The 17,138-nt window shown below is 38.6% G+C and overlaps 1 protein-coding gene across 2 annotated transcripts; it reads right to left on the reverse strand.

Annotated features, from left to right (window-relative positions):
• Positions 1–677: 677 nt before the first annotated feature.
• On the reverse strand, positions 678–17,127 carry LOC135619969 (uncharacterized). 2 transcript variants are annotated; one of them, XM_065122500.1, is made up of 14 exons: positions 16,331–17,127; positions 16,085–16,220; positions 15,806–15,997; positions 15,263–15,309; positions 14,951–15,165; positions 14,363–14,857; positions 14,245–14,281; positions 9,035–9,122; positions 7,050–7,252; positions 6,292–6,410; positions 5,029–5,131; positions 2,581–3,312; positions 2,042–2,379; positions 678–1,135 (listed from the first exon to the last, which is right to left on the reverse strand). In XM_065122500.1, the coding sequence occupies exons 9-14, from the start codon at positions 7,213–7,215 to the stop codon at positions 977–979; spliced, it is 1,617 nt and encodes a 538-aa protein (XP_064978572.1). In that variant the 5' UTR covers positions 7,216–7,252; positions 9,035–9,122; positions 14,245–14,281; positions 14,363–14,857; positions 14,951–15,165; positions 15,263–15,309; positions 15,806–15,997; positions 16,085–16,220; positions 16,331–17,127; the 3' UTR covers positions 678–976. The 2 variants fall into 2 exon arrangements, with proteins under 2 accessions (XP_064978572.1, XP_064978571.1); XM_065122499.1 differs by lacking the exons at positions 14,245–14,281; positions 14,363–14,857; positions 14,951–15,165; ... (2 more) ...; positions 16,085–16,220; positions 16,331–17,127 and adding an exon at positions 10,321–10,471.
• Between the last annotated feature and the right edge of the window lie 11 nt (positions 17,128–17,138).

The following is a 17,138-nucleotide window of genomic DNA, read 5'->3' on the forward strand; positions in this document are numbered from 1 at the left end:
CTCCATCTCGCTTCGAGCTCCGCTCATAAAGTAGATCCTGCCCTCCATCTCGCTTTGAGATCCACGCATATATTAGATCGTGCGCTCCATCTCCGTTTGTGATCGGGGACACGTATCACATCCATTTGGCTTCCAGATCCACGCACAGGGGAGATCGCACCCATCTCTCTTTGAGATTCCCGCACATATCAGATCGTGCGTTCCACCTCGCTTCCAGATCCTCGCATATATCGGACCTCCATCGCGATATTTGGTCGTGCGCTCCATCTCGCTTCACTGCCTTTCATCTCTCTTTGAGATCCGCGCACATATGAGATGGCTTCCATCTCGCTTTGAGATCCACTCAACGACTTGATCGCGTCCCTCTCTCTCTCTTTCTCTCTCTCTCTCTCTCTCTCCCCTTGCCTATTTAAGTGTTCCAGTACCAGTTCGATGGTATTAGAGTCTAACACAATAATAACCTATCTACTCTGGATTGCAGGCATTATTGGAAGAAATTGGTCTTCCAATTGGCACATTGAGATCCAACCCCAAAATCTGTTTCTCTTTTAGATTTAGCAACCCCAAAAAGCAAAAAATATTGATATGAAAACAGGATCCAATCCTACAACCTCTCGATCAAGAGTCAGAAGATAAACTAGATGTATCCAAGATTTTCCACCACATAAACGGGCACATTTGAACAAACGGGGCGAACAACACCATTTTATTTCCATCATGACATTCCTGTACAAAGTCGAAAGAGGGAGAAACAAACATATCAAAGCTGTTGGCTTGAGCGTCAAACACAGGTACAGTGATTAGTAACCATTTCTCCAAATTACATAGCCAGCTCCAATAAACTAAATCTAAATCCGACACACATATTGTACATGTAAATGTTATTTCTATAGTTTGAGAGTGGAAAGGTGCATGCCTACAGGAGAGTCTGCAAGGTGAAGTCATCAAGGCAAAATCTCCCATGGAAAGAATGCTGCTACTCATTATTGCTGAATTTCTTAGCAATAATTGGACGAACATCCTCTACGTAGACCAAGGTCTCAAGAAAGGGAAGTAACTGGACTAAAGCATGGTCCAAAGGATCCCCGAACCAACTCTCGATCGGTATCCCGTTGTTGACTTGCAAGCGAAAAACCTGAAAATAAGAAAGAAAAAATTGATAGAAAGTTTCAAAGTAATTATTTTACTGTTACAATAAAAAATTCTTCTGGTCATTATTGAAAAACAAAAACATGACTCTTTATATGCAAATGATAGTGCAGTTTTACATGGCTTAATCCACTTTCACCTATGATGCAGACCAACCACTAAGTATCAACACCCAGGCAAGAATTGGAGAACATTCGGTTGTTCACTTTGTGCAATTATATGCATATAATAGCAGCTAATATACTCTTCGTTTAACTAGTCATATTCCATTATACAGAGCTAAATGGTGGAATGAAAAACTTTGTAGCCAGTCTGAAATACTTAGGACATTGTAGCAAGGTATGCAATACCGTACCGTACCGATGTTTCGAGGTTGGCTCGGTACGATATGGTACCGACGTACCGAGCAGTACACCAAGGTTTACCGAACGATTTTAAATATTTCTTCCTCTTACTGTAGTACTGTAGCACGGTCCGTCCGGTAGCGGACGGTCCGCGTACCGGTATACCATCGGATCGGTATGTACCGCTCGTACCAAGCGATATCATTCGAAATTACATACCATGCATTGTAATATATTGTTGTTACCATAGAAGTACATAATGCTGGGTTCTCTTTTTGGATCGGGATAGGAAATAAAGCAAGTAATCTTTCCTAAAGAACTCCAATTCAATAGGATTACAAAGAGCAGAACTACAAGAAAAAAAAAAAAATAGAAAACAACCTACAAATAAACAAGAACAAGAAACAGAACAAAATACAAGTAAAGCAAATTAGCAACAAATGAATATGGCTTGTTGATTAGCTACCTACAATAATTTTTAAGACTTCTGTAAAATCACATATTTTGATTCTGACATTAAAAAACATAGGATACAGGAGATCAAATACCTGTGGAGTATTGTCAATTATGACAACTTTTGCCAGGTCAACTCCCAAAATGGTTAGGTCCTTGGTATAAGTACCGTCAGAGAAGACGCATGATTCACGATATATACGCTTTGAGATTATCTTTCTGTCTGGATCCAATATGTCCAGAAGCTCTCCAGCATATATGCTTTGAGCGGCAGTGAATATAACAATTTCAAACATCTGAGCTACGCTGTCAAGAAACATCTGCAGAAAAGGTCTCTGTCTTACATATACTGTGTGATGTTTCATGTTAAAGAAAACTGGAAAGGTGAAATCAGCATGATCACATTGTTCCATGGTAGAATGGACAAGAGTTTCTGCAAAGACAGAAAAATAAATAAAGCAAAGTTTTTGAACACTCTAGTTTGACATCTGAATCACTAAAGTAGACCAGGAGGATTTTCTTCCTCTATTTTCATCTCAAAATAATAACAATAATACAATAGATCAAGTAACACATTTGTCGCATGAAGATATCCAACTATATGGAAAGAGGAAGGTATATGCAAGACTCTTACCATCTAAATCAAGTACAAGGGTTACAGGCATCTTTTCTTGTGTTTTCTGCGGTAAAAAAATCGATGAAACTGCCTGAGGTAAATCAGGTAATCGATTAAAAACCAACAGTTGATCAAAGCATTCTATCTCTTCCAAATTGCCAAAGTTGCATTTATTTTCATTTTCAGGATGAACTGCCAAATACAAAGAAGCTTCGTTGAAGTTCATCATGGTCTCCTGAACTGAGTCATCATCATCTCCAGTTTCCACTGTCCTCTCAAGGAAAGGAAGAATCATATATCCCTCCCCCATGTCAATCATTATGTCAGAGTTCATATATTCATTAACAGGGCAAGTGGCAGTTGTAACATCAGTAACTTCAACACTATTGTCAAAGGGAAAAGCAGAAATGCTATCAGAAATGTAGAAATCTGATAAACTGCAAGTTTGATATTCGCTTGAGACACAGGTAGCATCATCAATTACATCTGCAACCAGATGAGGCAATTTGGTGCCTTCATGAATGCAATCAGATATGAAATCCGATAAACCACAAGTCTGATATTCACTTGAGACACAGGTAGTATCATCAGTTTCATCTGCAACCAGATGAGGCAATTTGGTGCCTTCATGAATGCTATCAGAAATGTAGAATTCTGATAAGCCACAAGTTTGATATTCACTTGAGATACAGGTAGCATTGTTAGCACCATCTGCAACTAGATGAGGCAATCTGGTGCCTTCATATTTTGCTGGAAAACCGGAAAAATATGCCATAGTTGACCATTAATCAACTTATAGAACATACCCAAAAAAATGAAAGATCAGCATGCGTCAACTTGACCATCAAGATAGATTACAGAAAAGAAAAACACAATAAGAACATAATATAAAGAAGCAAAAAAAAACATACAATATATATGCATCAGATTTTATAAGAGTGGAGATTTGCAACAGAAAAAAGACCCTCCAATTTATTATATGCTGGTGATAGATAACAAGTCTAGCGAGCATCAGGCTGTCTAGAAATGATATCTTATATCAGTTACAATAGAAACTTGCTTCAAAGTAATTATCAATGGAAAAAACATGTTTCTCTCAAAATTGCAAAAAGGTCATGGACACCAGTGAAAGGAAAACACAAGCAACCACAACATGAACCCAAAAAAGAAAAAAAAAATCGAACGGGAAAAGATAGATCACTTTCATATTTTATTACCATTCTTTTATGGTGTGTTAGTGCCCACTAACTCCACAAGGTTTGTAATCAGTATTACATGCCTACCTTGTATATACTATTCAATCTGCACAAAAAATTCACTATGATTGTATTATTGTTATTCCTTAATACTTTACTAAAAAATTAAGGTTCAAAGAACCGATTGGACCCCAACAGGTACCAATCAATATTTATCTGTCCAACCAGGAACCTGCATTTGGAACATGCAATTTCAACTAATCTGGTCATAGATTCATTTTTTATTTTTTTATTTTCTTAATCTAGATTATTGATGACAATTGTCAACAGGCTATTAACAGCCCCTCACCTCCTTTCCTTCTTCTCTCCCTCTCCTCCTCTCATTCCTTATGCTCCTCCTCTTCCACCCCTCTTCTCTACCTCTCTCTTTGGTATGTGCCAACCAATACACCGGTGTACCATGTGCGGGTGCTTTGGTATATGCCAGACTTCTACCAGTTCAGTCAGGGATTGCTACAGGTCTCAGATCGAAACTTGAAACCTTACTCCAAACCCTTAAATATAATAATATATTTATATCAATGACATGATTTTTCTCATACATGATAGTTGTAAATTGTAATACAAAATTTTAGCCAAGGATTGCACATGACGATCATGTTCGACTGTACTGGCATGGCACATCGCCATGCCACAGCATGGAACCCAAAACTATAATAGCATAATGCTAGTGTTTTCCAGCACACCAGCATGCAACCCTTGCCAATATTCACATACCATGTAAGCCATGCTCTGTGTGTGTGTGTATTACTTTCAACTATACCTGCACGCTTGAGATCCTAAGCTAAACCTGCCACCGGCATTACATTCCTCTAATTGTATGTGCATAGACAGTTCATGTGTGCTTCTGCACATTCATGAATGAGAACACATCAGTACAATAGCACCAAAATCATTAACAGCTGTAATGCTGATTCAAGTTTGGCATAATTATGTAAACCACACAAACACTTTTTAGAGAAGTTTAAATTGTAGATATTTGATCATGTGCATTCTTTTCTAAACATGTCCATAGACCACAACTATAGCAAAGAGATAGGCTGGAGCACATACTGAAAAGAAAGTCAATATGGTGGCCACAATAGCAATCTTAGAATTTCTGCTTCATGGGGTCAATGAACTAAGGCATGTTGGGGTTTTAATCTAACAGAAGAATAGATAACATTATATGCATGGTAGATGAATAAAGTCATAAACCAACACTAAGTACCTTCATCAATGTAATTTGCCGACTTCAGGGGAGATGCACGGTGCTCAAGATCAGGAGAGAAGATTGTTTCAAGGTTAGATGGATTTGTTTCTGATAGTATATCCTGCAGTCATAAATAACAAGTTCAACAAGGCCATAATGGAAAACCAAACTCCACATACAAATTTTTCGAAAGAAACATCTCAATTTCTCAAAATTTTGGAGAGATTGGCCATAATCAAAACTAGCACATGCATTGTAAGCTATAATATGTCCAAAAAGATCTTCTGATCAAGGAGTCGTAGCAAACATAGTGAGCAGGATTCCGAAAATTTTCAGAATAAATTCTAGCTATGATTTTAAGGAAGGTATATGTGACTATCATTTAACAATATTAAATAGATTATGATATTTAATACCAATCATTTAACAATGATAGAAAAATAACAATATTAAAGATGATGTGTTATTGCAAGCAATGCTCATGGGGACATGGAAATAAGATATTAGATGGCTATAGTGATGGTAGCTAGCCTATTGAAATCCATCAGCAGCACTTTAACCAAAAGAGGAAGGAAGAAGATCTTTCTTTTTTTTGTCCTTAAAACGCTTGAAATCCTTGGTGTACCAAGTGTATCTAGTGTTCTAGACTAAACATAAACCAATATAAACCCTCAAATTCTCTCCCCATCAGGCCCCCATGTTCGTTAAATTTTTAGAAGGTACGTAGAATTATAATTTACAATCTACAAATGATCAGTCCCAATCCCACACATAAGCTCGATTACTTCCCATCTTGCAGTATCCACTAGTGATATATGAATATCAGGTGTCTGCTTTGATACTATTGAATCAAGCAATTTGCTGTTGGTTTTCCAAAAAATGTATTATCAAGTCAGACTAAACACTTGGATCGAGTGACAGTAGGCCAATCAAGTCTTGTGAGAAAGTCATACATTTTTTCCCCGTATAGGATTACTTGAGATTTTCTTACAGACAGAGATTAGGGGTGAGCCCTGATGTTATATGTTATACAGAAAAATGCCAATTTATTGTCAGAGTTTGGTTACGGCATAGCAAACAATAATATTATGCTTACACCTGAGCATCAACAAAATTTTCAGAATTTACAGGGAGGAAAAAAGATATCGCGCTTAGAAACCAAATCTCATTCAGATAAAAGATCTTACACGGATCAAGAAAGAACATAATGAAATAAATTGAATTGACAAAGACTTCAAATATTAGAGTAAGTTGAAATGCCAGTAAAGTGAGAACTAGTACCGATCTTCTGATTGATACTGGATCAAGTGAAAATGGGGATGCGTTCAGCAACTGAGTGTAGGGTCCATCAAATCCAGCAAGTGTTGAGTTGCATACAGATACTTCTTTATTAGAAGAAGCTGAAGTTGCAAAACTTATCTCATATTTAGAACACAACCTTGAGCAAACTTAGTCATAACTCATAAATTAAAAAAAAATATAAGTATCAAATAGTAATAAGTTTCTGAATAGCACTGGAACGTCTATTCACTCCAAAGACACTCTTATTTCATATTATTGTTAGGCCCCTGCCTATCTTTAATTTTAAGATGGGGGAAAGAAATACCTTCAGAACTTACAGCACCAGGAGAATCCAAATAAACAATGCATTAACGTTTCAGTAGCATGAATTATAAATTATATGCTATGCTACTATTCTGTGTGAGAAACAAATATGAGATTAACAATGACCAGAACAAAAGAGAGATTTTGCTTAATGTTAAAGCATCAGCAAGTGAGGTTGTCTTGCAATATTTAATTTTGATGCCAGGTACACAATGAGTTAGAGGAGCCCAAAATAAGAACTAATACTTTGGTATTACTGATTTCTTAAAGTCCACACAAGCCTAACCAATTTTGTGAATGACTAAAAACACATCAAGTCACTTCGGACATACTCTTTGACAGGAAAAATAAATTTTAAACAACATAAGATGACAGTCTTTACGATTCTGTTCCTTCTTTATACGTTGAAAAGTTCATTACACCTAATGGCTCACCATTTTGTTGGGTTTGGAAAAATGTATCCAGTTCTGTCTCTAGTTGAAACGTCTTGACCTGAGTTTGTGAGCTTTTTGATGTTTTAGCTGATTTGCGACATGTATGAAGATCATGCAATCTTAAATATTCTGAGTTTGATTTGCTTTTAATTCTGAATGCCGGCATTTGAGCTTTACATGTAATTCAACTTGAGAAGCATCAACTGCAAAATAAGACAACAGACACATTTCTTATCAGATTCAGTCGGCTGTTACAAACCAGAATTTTTCAATGCATAAACATACAGCAAACTCAATTTTGAAACAAAATTTCTGTTAGATCCATTTAAAGGATTAAATAAGTAGGTTTCTACACTCTTATTTTTCAAGAGAAGTTATGTTTGCATAAATTTATTACATCAGATTTCTTTTCTAAAAGATAAATATATAATACTCTCAACTGCTATTGCAGCCAGTAGCAAGCATCCCAGCATGCATGGCTCACTGGCATATGAATTTATGTCAGAAGAATACTGCTTCACTGGAGAAGATACAGAAGTTGGGACCAATAGTAGCTGACGGCCTAATCTGAATTTCTTTCAGACTGAAGAATTGACACAATAGTGCTCCAACAAATACAAATTTGTAGAATTTTAAATTTTAAGTATGATGCATGAACAAGAGATCCATGCACACAAAAAAAAATTAGGTATCTTGGATGTATTATTCAACAAGGAGAGACAGATAAGGACATTGTTCATGGAGTAAAAGCTGAGTTGTTAAAGCAAAAAGGGACATGAACGGTTTTGTCATGCAGCCATCATGTTCCAGAAATATTTTATAAAATAATTGTACGGTTGGTAGTCTTTATGGATCAGAGTATTGAGCAATAAAAAAATAATATGCATGAAAAATTAATGTAATTGAGATTAAAATGTTGAGTTAGTTGTGTTGAGTTATAGGATAAGATGACAAAATAAATTATTTCATATGAAAGTAATTAGGTATTGCCTCAAAAGAGGATAAAATTAGTAAAAATATAGCCATATTCAAAAGGTTGATGTACGTTTACTAAGATCGATGGTGTAAGGAAAGACAAAAGGATTTATTAGATACAATAAAAGAAGATTCAAATTACATTATTAAGAGTTCAAGAGTTCAATGATGGAAAAAGATTCATGTGGTCGACTCAAAAGATTTGAGACATTAGAGCTTGTTATATCATAGTCACTCTATTTTTTTTTATTTTTTTCATAGTATTCTTGTTGTTTCCGCTGCGTTAATTGTTGATGCACCATGATCTTTAAGTTTAGGGCCCAGTAAAGACGTCAACTTAACTGAACTATATTCAAGTACAAAATAAGATAAATGTGCATCAGATCTTGCTAGGCCAGTGCATATGTATGGGATGGTAGTCCCCTGATAAATCTATTCAAGTCTCTTCCCATCTTTGACCAGGTACTAAAGCAGGGTGTTACATTTTCACTTAAATGGATTTTGCTAGGCTAATTTGTTAGGAAAAAAATTGTAAAAGCTAATGAAGATTGAACAATGGAAGCATGTTTCACAACACCAGTGGCCCTTAAGCTATTAAAATAAAGCTAAAAGATAAGTAGTGACGACAAATCGAATAACTACCATAAAAAGGTCCCACTTAACAAAAGACTGCTACATCATCATAATATTCTTAGAGCAGCATGGATAGATGATCTGTTCAGTGTCAAAGTTCCTTACCGAAAGCATTGCCAGAGTTTTACCACAAGAAACATAACAGAAACAGATATGACAATGGTAATCTCTACATGTCCTAGTTGTTGCTTACAGCAACTGATGGATAAAATAAATCTGCAGGCAAAATAATGCTGTTACTTCTGGACTACCATGGTCCAATGGGATGCACCAGACATGGGCAGGTAGGTACCGTAAAGATGAATCATCAGATCTGTAGCACTCCAAAAAAGAAGAAATGACAAAGATAATCTGTATATGAGTTACTCGTTACTTACCACAATGGACAAGATACAATAAGCAAACACAGTTATCTGAGATCACCTTCCTTAATATGCACAAGAATTCCTTCCAACCTAGAATGACCTGCAGAACGAACCGCCAGTTAGGTAAAAACAGCAGAACGAAAATGAAAACACTTACAAAAGAAACATATGCTACGTAGCCGGCTGTTAAATGACTAAGGACTATATATAAAGCTAGAGTAATTCCATGAAAACTGTGCAGAACCTGACAGGTCACTGTTGCATCTCTTCTGTCTCACCATTAAACATAAAAATTCTTAGATTAGACTCTTCAATTATGGAAAAAGTATCACCACGTAATAGGAATTCTCGTCACCACAAAAGAACAAAAGGCGCATTTTTCAACCTATAACAGAAGGCCCGAGCGAGCCAACCGTATAAGTTTCCGCAGAGTAAGTCCTATCCAGCTCGGGCATCAGAATCCAGACAAAAAATCACAAACAAAATTATCGACAAAAAACCTAAGACTAAAACCCTCAGTTGCTGCTAAAAGATCATCTAGATGACCTTCCGGAAATAGCAATAATTTGGTGAACGCGTGTAATATCAAGTAAAACTGAGAAGAAACTAGAGGTCCACAGCAGATCCATGCAAAGCCAAAGAAATACAACCACACAAGAGTAAACTGAAGGGGTATATTAATCACCAAGTGAAGTTGAGCACAAAGATTTGCGCTAACTTAATGTCTACTGCGAAGAAGTATGAGTGCAAAGGGTCAGGCTAAAGACATCATAAGTAGACAAAAAGGAATAACTCGATCCCAAGCTACAAACAAAACCAGCGACCTAATCTCACAAAGTCGATCAATCGACAGCGTCAAAATCAGCGCCCAAGATCTTGCAAGGGAGTACAGGACCCCTAGAGAACCAAAGTTGCAGGTAAATCCAACAGGGCGAGGGTCAACCGTGAGAACCAAGGTACCGCTCCACGGCGTCTAAATGAACTAAGAACCAAGGGGTTTTGACGAAGAAAACAAACGAACTAACCAACAAGTATTATTACCCCCGAACAATTGAAACCCGGAAATTAAGAAAAGACACGAATTTTGGCAGCTGATAACGCAGTGATCATCATCCAACAGAAATTCCAAAGCCCCCGATCCAGTTTCCAAAGACACAGAGAAGCAAGTCCACAAACTCAAACGCCGACCATGAATCAAACAACAAAAGATCTAAAAGTTCGAAGAACGTTGACTTCACGAAATCTACAGACAATCAAAGACGACCCAAGGTAACAAGATCAAGATCAAAGACACATACTTAACACGACTCTCTCTCTCACTCGCTCCTTGAGCTCGAATTGAGGAGGCGAGCGTAAGCGAGGAGACGAGCGGATAGAGAGAAGGAATTGGGATCCCACGAGTCCCTCTCTCTCTCTCTCTCTATATATATATATATGAAGACCCTTCGCCGGAAAGACCGAAGGAGAGCGAGGAGGAGACGAAGGCCGACCTACGAGATCTCAAACGAACGGTCGCGATTCGACATCGCTTGCCTAAGCCATGCCCGTATGTGCGCGACGCGTGAGCGAGGGCGGTCGGGACCAACACCGCGGGCCCCACGTGCGAGGGTTGTGCAGGATCTGCTGTAGCTCCCCTTCCATCGAATCGGGCACGTCGACGTAAAACAACGTGACGCGTGTTCCTCGTGGTTCAAAGTCCGAACGCGTCGAGTGGATAGGCGGATTTGAAGATTGCTGGTGAAGACGTTGGGAGGCCAGCGAACAAGACAAGGGTCGATATGTTCACTCCTTTTTTCTGCCTGAAATGTCTGCGCCGCAGATGAGAGGACGGGAGTACGTTAAAGGAATCATCGGAGTGTGCGTATCACTGTAGAATGGGGGAATTTTAGATTGAAACCCACACAGAAAACGCGGTTGACGAAATCATCGACTGCAGGTGCGTTGCACGTGGTTTGTTTAGGCTCGTGTCGTATGGGGAATTTTATGAATTTACTTTATAATCTTAATTTTTACTTACGAGGGTAATAATGATAATAAGATTCGGGTTGATGTCAACTGCTCCAGATGACACCTCGCGCCTCTGTTAACCTGACAGCACATGGTCAACACAGACCGAAACGTCGATCGAGGCACATTAACATCCCGCTCAGGCTCGGTCCTTCACGCCACGCCAATGTCGATGTCAGACGTTACCAGGAGTATGATCCTGCTCCCTACAAGCAGGCACATCAGGCAACGATAACCTTCATTATAAAAACCCTCGCGCTCCGAGGAAAAGTGAGAACAATAAAAAAAAACTCTTGCGACTATTCACTAACTTGATCGTCGGATGGGTCGAGCCGAACTCTCCCGACCCGACCTGTGTGCAGATGCGAAAACGGAGGCCTCCCACTAAACGCCTAGGCGAGGAGCCCCCTCCCGAAGGAAACGGTGACCCCTCCGCGATCGGACCACCGTAGTCGGTCTTCTGCAGTCTCAAGGGTCGTCCCAAGAAGATTCTCTATCATTCGAACCCGAACCAAGCCGCGTCGGCCCCGAGGCCACATCTTAAAGTTGTTTACACTAACAAATATTTTCCCAACTCCATCTGAAATTAGAGATGACAACTCGAATCCAATCAAATGAGTGTATATTTTCATATAGATTGGGAGCTCCCTGAGTTTTTAATCGTCGTCTAATTCTTATCTTTTGGGTTTGAATTTCTAATTACAGATGTTATTTTCATGACTCATGTCCTAATCATTTAGATAGTGCGATATAATCAATCAAATCAATGAGCCAAGGACAATAATAATACTAATAAATAATCCTTATCCGTGGCTTTTATAGATGATAGGCTAATAAGCTATGCATGCCACCAGTTCACGTAAAACTCGAGATATATCTGCCAATCATTAAATGATCTAAGTTAATCATTGCAGCCTTAACCACATAGCATTGTTGGTATATATAAAATTCATGTCGTTGGTTGGATTCGATTTATTCCTTTTCTATAATTTTATGCAACTAACTCATTAATATTTGTCATTGGTTCGTTGAGAGCCTAATTATATATTAGCTCATATAATTAGTTATATTTAACATTCCGATTTCTACATATTAAAAAAATAATATTAACATCATAGAATATTTTAAAATTTTATCTTTAGTTACAAAAGTAAAATATTTAATATTGTTTCTCCTTACACCATTGACTCTACTGATGAAAGATAATGCACATGTAGAAATGATGCTAAAAAAATGATAAAAAAAATAATTTTATTAATTTTATATAAGGTACACTTCTATGAAAACTTCATTATCCTCCCTCACCTTCGATTTTATAATCCTCATCCTCGTCATTATACTTATCACCCTTGTCCTTGTCCTTAAGCCGTTTAGGAGGAGAACGAAAATTTCGTAAAAGTTACCCTTATATGAAATTAATATCCTTTGAGCGGTAAAAATAATAAAATTATATTTTTATCCCTCTTTTTAACATCACGTGACAATATGTGTGAGGAGAAATAATATTAAGTGTTTCACTTTTATAACTAAAAAAATATCAATTTAATTTTTTAAAGTATAATTATCAAAATATTAATGATAACTAATTACATAGACTAATTTGTAATTAGAGATTGATACAATTGACATTTTTGATTGACTATGATTTGATGGGTTATTAGGTGAGAAACAAAGTAAAAAGCTTTGCATCAAGTGGTAATCAAATTTTTTTCTTTATATATTAATGTTATGTTTCATGTGTTAATCAAATTTGTATGCGTTGCATCAAGCTTAATTTATTCCTCTTAAACAGATAATATCACAAGGAATAAGATAATCTGTTTTCATTAGTAAGCTCCAAGACTACTTATGTACTAAAGTAATTATTAGTTTGATACGGGTATAGGAAGACACAAATTTTTGTCCGAAACATGTAGCACTGCTAGCTGTTTATACAGTTGCTATTCAGTGTTAGAACATATGTTAATAAAAATATTAAATCTTATCAACATAAATAGAAAATTATATTCAATCAAAATTTCATTCTGATTTTGCCCAAATCATATATCATTCTTGCAACACCTGGTTATAAAGGATCGATATTTATTTATCAGATTTGACCCTTACTTTTTGCTATCAAACAGTAAAAAATCTTAACCAGTTAAGTTAACTACAATCCATTTATCATTTCAAAAAAAAAATATTTATCTATATCTAGAGTTGAATTTATGGTAAGGGGTCCAGTGTTCTTATTCAAACACTAGGTGACAAATGGCCTACTCGGATCCCAAATGGCCAACATTCATGGATTATTATTATTATTATTATTATTATTATTTTATCATATTTCACTAAAAAGGTCGAAGGGAAATAGTGAATGAAGCTATTCGCAAAGATCAACTTGGATCTCAAATGAAAATAACCATGAAAGAATCGTCGACTCCAACTATCGACCATGCATAATTCATACTACATCCAACCAATTATGCATCCTATCTCCTTTGCATTCTTAACAACTCATCTCTTTTCATCTCAATAGATTATTTTGATAGTATCTTTCGTTCTTCTGGTTACTTGGTAAAAGTGAGGCAGGACGATCACATGATAAAGAATCCAAGGATTCACCCTGTGCTCAGAATTAATTCAATCAATGCTGCATGATGCGCTAAGAATCAATTAGAAAGGTCAATCAATCCTGTATCAGTGATAATGTTGGCCACTGACGATGGGAAGTTTCAAGATAAAAGTTTGGTTAGAGATAAAACGATCATCATTTCCCCACCTACGAGATTAAAGTCCGCTGCACGTGCCCCATCCTATACGGCCTCCGGTCCCCAACAAAGGAGAGGACGGGATGTTCGCTGAGGGGCACACCACGGTTCGCTGTACCCAACCCACATCTTTCACCAGCTCACACCACCGTCCTCGGCGCGGCCCCCCAAAACCCCCTTCCTGTCTCGTCCATCCGCATCCTTCCCACCCGCATCACCCGAATCTCAAGGCATCGTCGCCGTCCCGCGACACGTACCCAACGGGCGCCCGTTTTGGTTGCTGTGGCAGCTCGGTTTCTTTTGGATCGAGACGTTTCTTAATCCCACCCCCCCCACCGCCCTGCCCCACACGTGTAAAGTTGGTTCGCCCTAAACGGTGCTTGCGGTGTACTCGAATTGTGTATATAAATCGCCAAATCATGCAGTGGGTGGATCAATTTAAAGTTAGTGATTTGGAATGCGTACCTTTTACAGACTTCGGTGCCGATCGCCTGTTTCGCTCCTACACCAAACACCATCACTCGTATAACGATAAAAGATACGGACAAGCCTCCACAAATTTCCCTGTAAAGCCACGTCATACCTGATCCGAACTGCCCCACGGAAGCCTTCCTCCGTTTATATAACCCACCGGAGAAGCGAGCGCTGCTTGGCTACCCCGATGGAGTCGCCAGAGCCATCGTCCCGCCTCGCTCGCTGCATGGCCTCCCCGTCGTGGTTCCCGCTGCAGCGCGGCCACTCGCGGTTCCACCTCCTCAGCCGCACCGTCGGCCTCGAGCGGAGCCGCAGCTGGCGCGATCTCCTCAAGCGGTTGCTGAAGGAAGGCAGGAGCATGTACGGGTCCAAGCAGCTCAATTTCGGTTACGACGCCGACAGCTACTCCAAGAACTTCGATGACGGCCGCTGGAACGAGCGATCTGATAGGTTCGTCGAGGACCGGCTGTGGCAGCTCAAGGCTCGTTAGAGAGCTTGTAGTTGCATTGTCTTCCTTGTGCTGCTACCGCTGCTTCTTGTTCTTTTTGTTCTCCTTGCCTTCAATGAAACTTTCGGATACTTTGTTGTGAATAGTCACAGAATCCTGTGTGTAATCTCTGGATGAGCAAATGTGAAGCAGAAAAGAGAGAATATAACCAGAAAACAGAGGTGTTTTTATGTTTCATACACAGTTCACCTGATGATAGTTGGATATTGCAGTGACATCATCCTGCAGGCTGATTCTCGGATGAGCAGTGTGAGGTAGAAGAGGGAATATGAGCGGGAAAAATACAGCTACAAGCGTCCACAGTCTCGGTTTGTTCTTTAGCAATCATAAGGTATGGCAGAAGACGCTGCATATAATCCAAATGACAGCAAAGAGAGGAGGAGCACAGCATCCCTACCAGGTTCCTGCATCGATCTCTATGTAACAAGAAAAATGGACCAACCACTATACATGAAAGCAACGTAGATGGATTAGGCCAACAAACGAGGAATATAGACGCACCTTGGTGTTCTTTATACGCATCTGTGCTCGCGTTTACAAGCTTTGACCTGTAGGCCACAGCAATCTTAGTAGAGGTATGTCTGCAAGAGTCATTTCAAAGAAAAGATCTGTTTGCAAAGTCTCACTAGAAACAGATCTGATAAAATGGATAGGTTGCAGTAATAGATAATAGAAGAAGCAAGATGTCTATGACAAGAAGAAGATGGTCCCAAGGTATCTGGATCTTTATCTGCTATTGAGAGCCGTGGTAACTCTTTTGTTACCATGGCTTAGCACTAACAATAGACCAAATATATGAAAGTTCCATTTTCCTAGCGATCAGAGTTCATCCGCAATATATGCAGGAAGCTGAAGTGGAATGACTGATTTCTGATGTTTGGTGTGTTGGGGGTGGATGAATATTTATGAGAAGTTAATAGAAGAGAAAAAAGAGTTTACAGGACCATGTATTAAGTTACCAAACAATGGAGACTGCAGCAGGTTTTACTATTGACATCTGCACCCACAAACAACACGAAATCTGCAATGGTATTAACGTCAAACCTGTAGTTTTATCTCTGCTAGGTCTTGAGTTCTTGAAATAATGAGGATGTCAGAGTCAATCCATGGAATGTATCAGCTTCCTCGTTGGTCCCACTGCATCAAACCGGTTCTTGAGCTTGATCATTATAAGATTGAATTGCTAATAATCCTTCTTCCTCAGTCCAAATGCCTTTTAATTGCAAGATGGATTGGCTGAGTGCACAAAATGAGCATCAACAGTACAACGGAAAAATTGCTGGAACAACTGTACAAGGGTATCGAGATAGATTGGCTACTTACTTTCTTGGCCGCGTTTGTTAATTCTGGCTATGCTGCCTGCAGCTTTAGACTTGGATTTGCCTTTTTTCCGAATGATTAATGCATGATGACAGGGAGCTGGAAAGGAAGCTAATGAAGTGTTCTGTAAAGTGACATGCTGCCAATGAGAAATTATAAGTATTGAGAGGGTCAATGCAAAAAATAAGACTCCATTGGCAACTCTTTCTGGTGGCCACTAGGAGATGCTATGAGGTTGGTGGATTTTACCTGCTCATCTTGGATGACTCGTTGCTTTCATCATGTGCTCTTTATCTGTCATGAAGGAGATAGCTGAAGGCAATGATTTACACCTCTGCAGGAGTAGAACACACAACATGCTCAAACTTTTTTGAGGTTCTCCCATGGAAGGTTTGTAAACCAATGTAGATGGTCACAACACCCAACACAGGCTCTAGTTCCGAGCAGCCAGTGCAAAAGGTCCATACCTTCATGCCTCTGAGAAGAATTTTGCAACACTCCAGTAAAAATTTCTGTGTTTTAGCTTTTGAATGGAGTAAGAATAAGGAAGTCTCAAATGATTTTTATGTCTAGAAAAATAATGAAATATCAACCAAAAAAAGAACAGAAACAAGCAACTTCCTGCTCAAACATTTGATATGTTATGAACTTATGATCTTAGAATCCTTACCTTGGAGGAGATGGAACATGTGAGATCTGTTAACAAGCAGTCAAGCACATGAGACAAAGTAGTTTACAGTTACATAGTAAACCTTACAGTAACTTTCAGTAACACATGGGAATTGTATGAAATGATTTCCAGCTAGTACCTGTCATATTACACAACAAAGGCTTCATTACGGCAAAGAAGTGAACCTGGTGATATCTTCAGAATACTTTTCATGCTATAATTACTGCAACGAAGTTATCTTGCCAATTGAGACATTCAACAAGTTATGGGTATCTACGAGATTTTTCCTTGGTAAGACAAGAGGAATCATAAAAAGCAAGGGTACCAAATGCAGGAATGTGTGAGTTACCAGAGCATTACCTATGGCTTCGGTAACCAGGCAGGCTC

This window comes from Musa acuminata, chromosome BXJ2-8, assembly GCF_036884655.1.
Source record: "Musa acuminata AAA Group cultivar baxijiao chromosome BXJ2-8, Cavendish_Baxijiao_AAA, whole genome shotgun sequence".
In the NCBI taxonomy this organism is placed as follows: domain Eukaryota; kingdom Viridiplantae; phylum Streptophyta; class Magnoliopsida; order Zingiberales; family Musaceae; genus Musa; species Musa acuminata.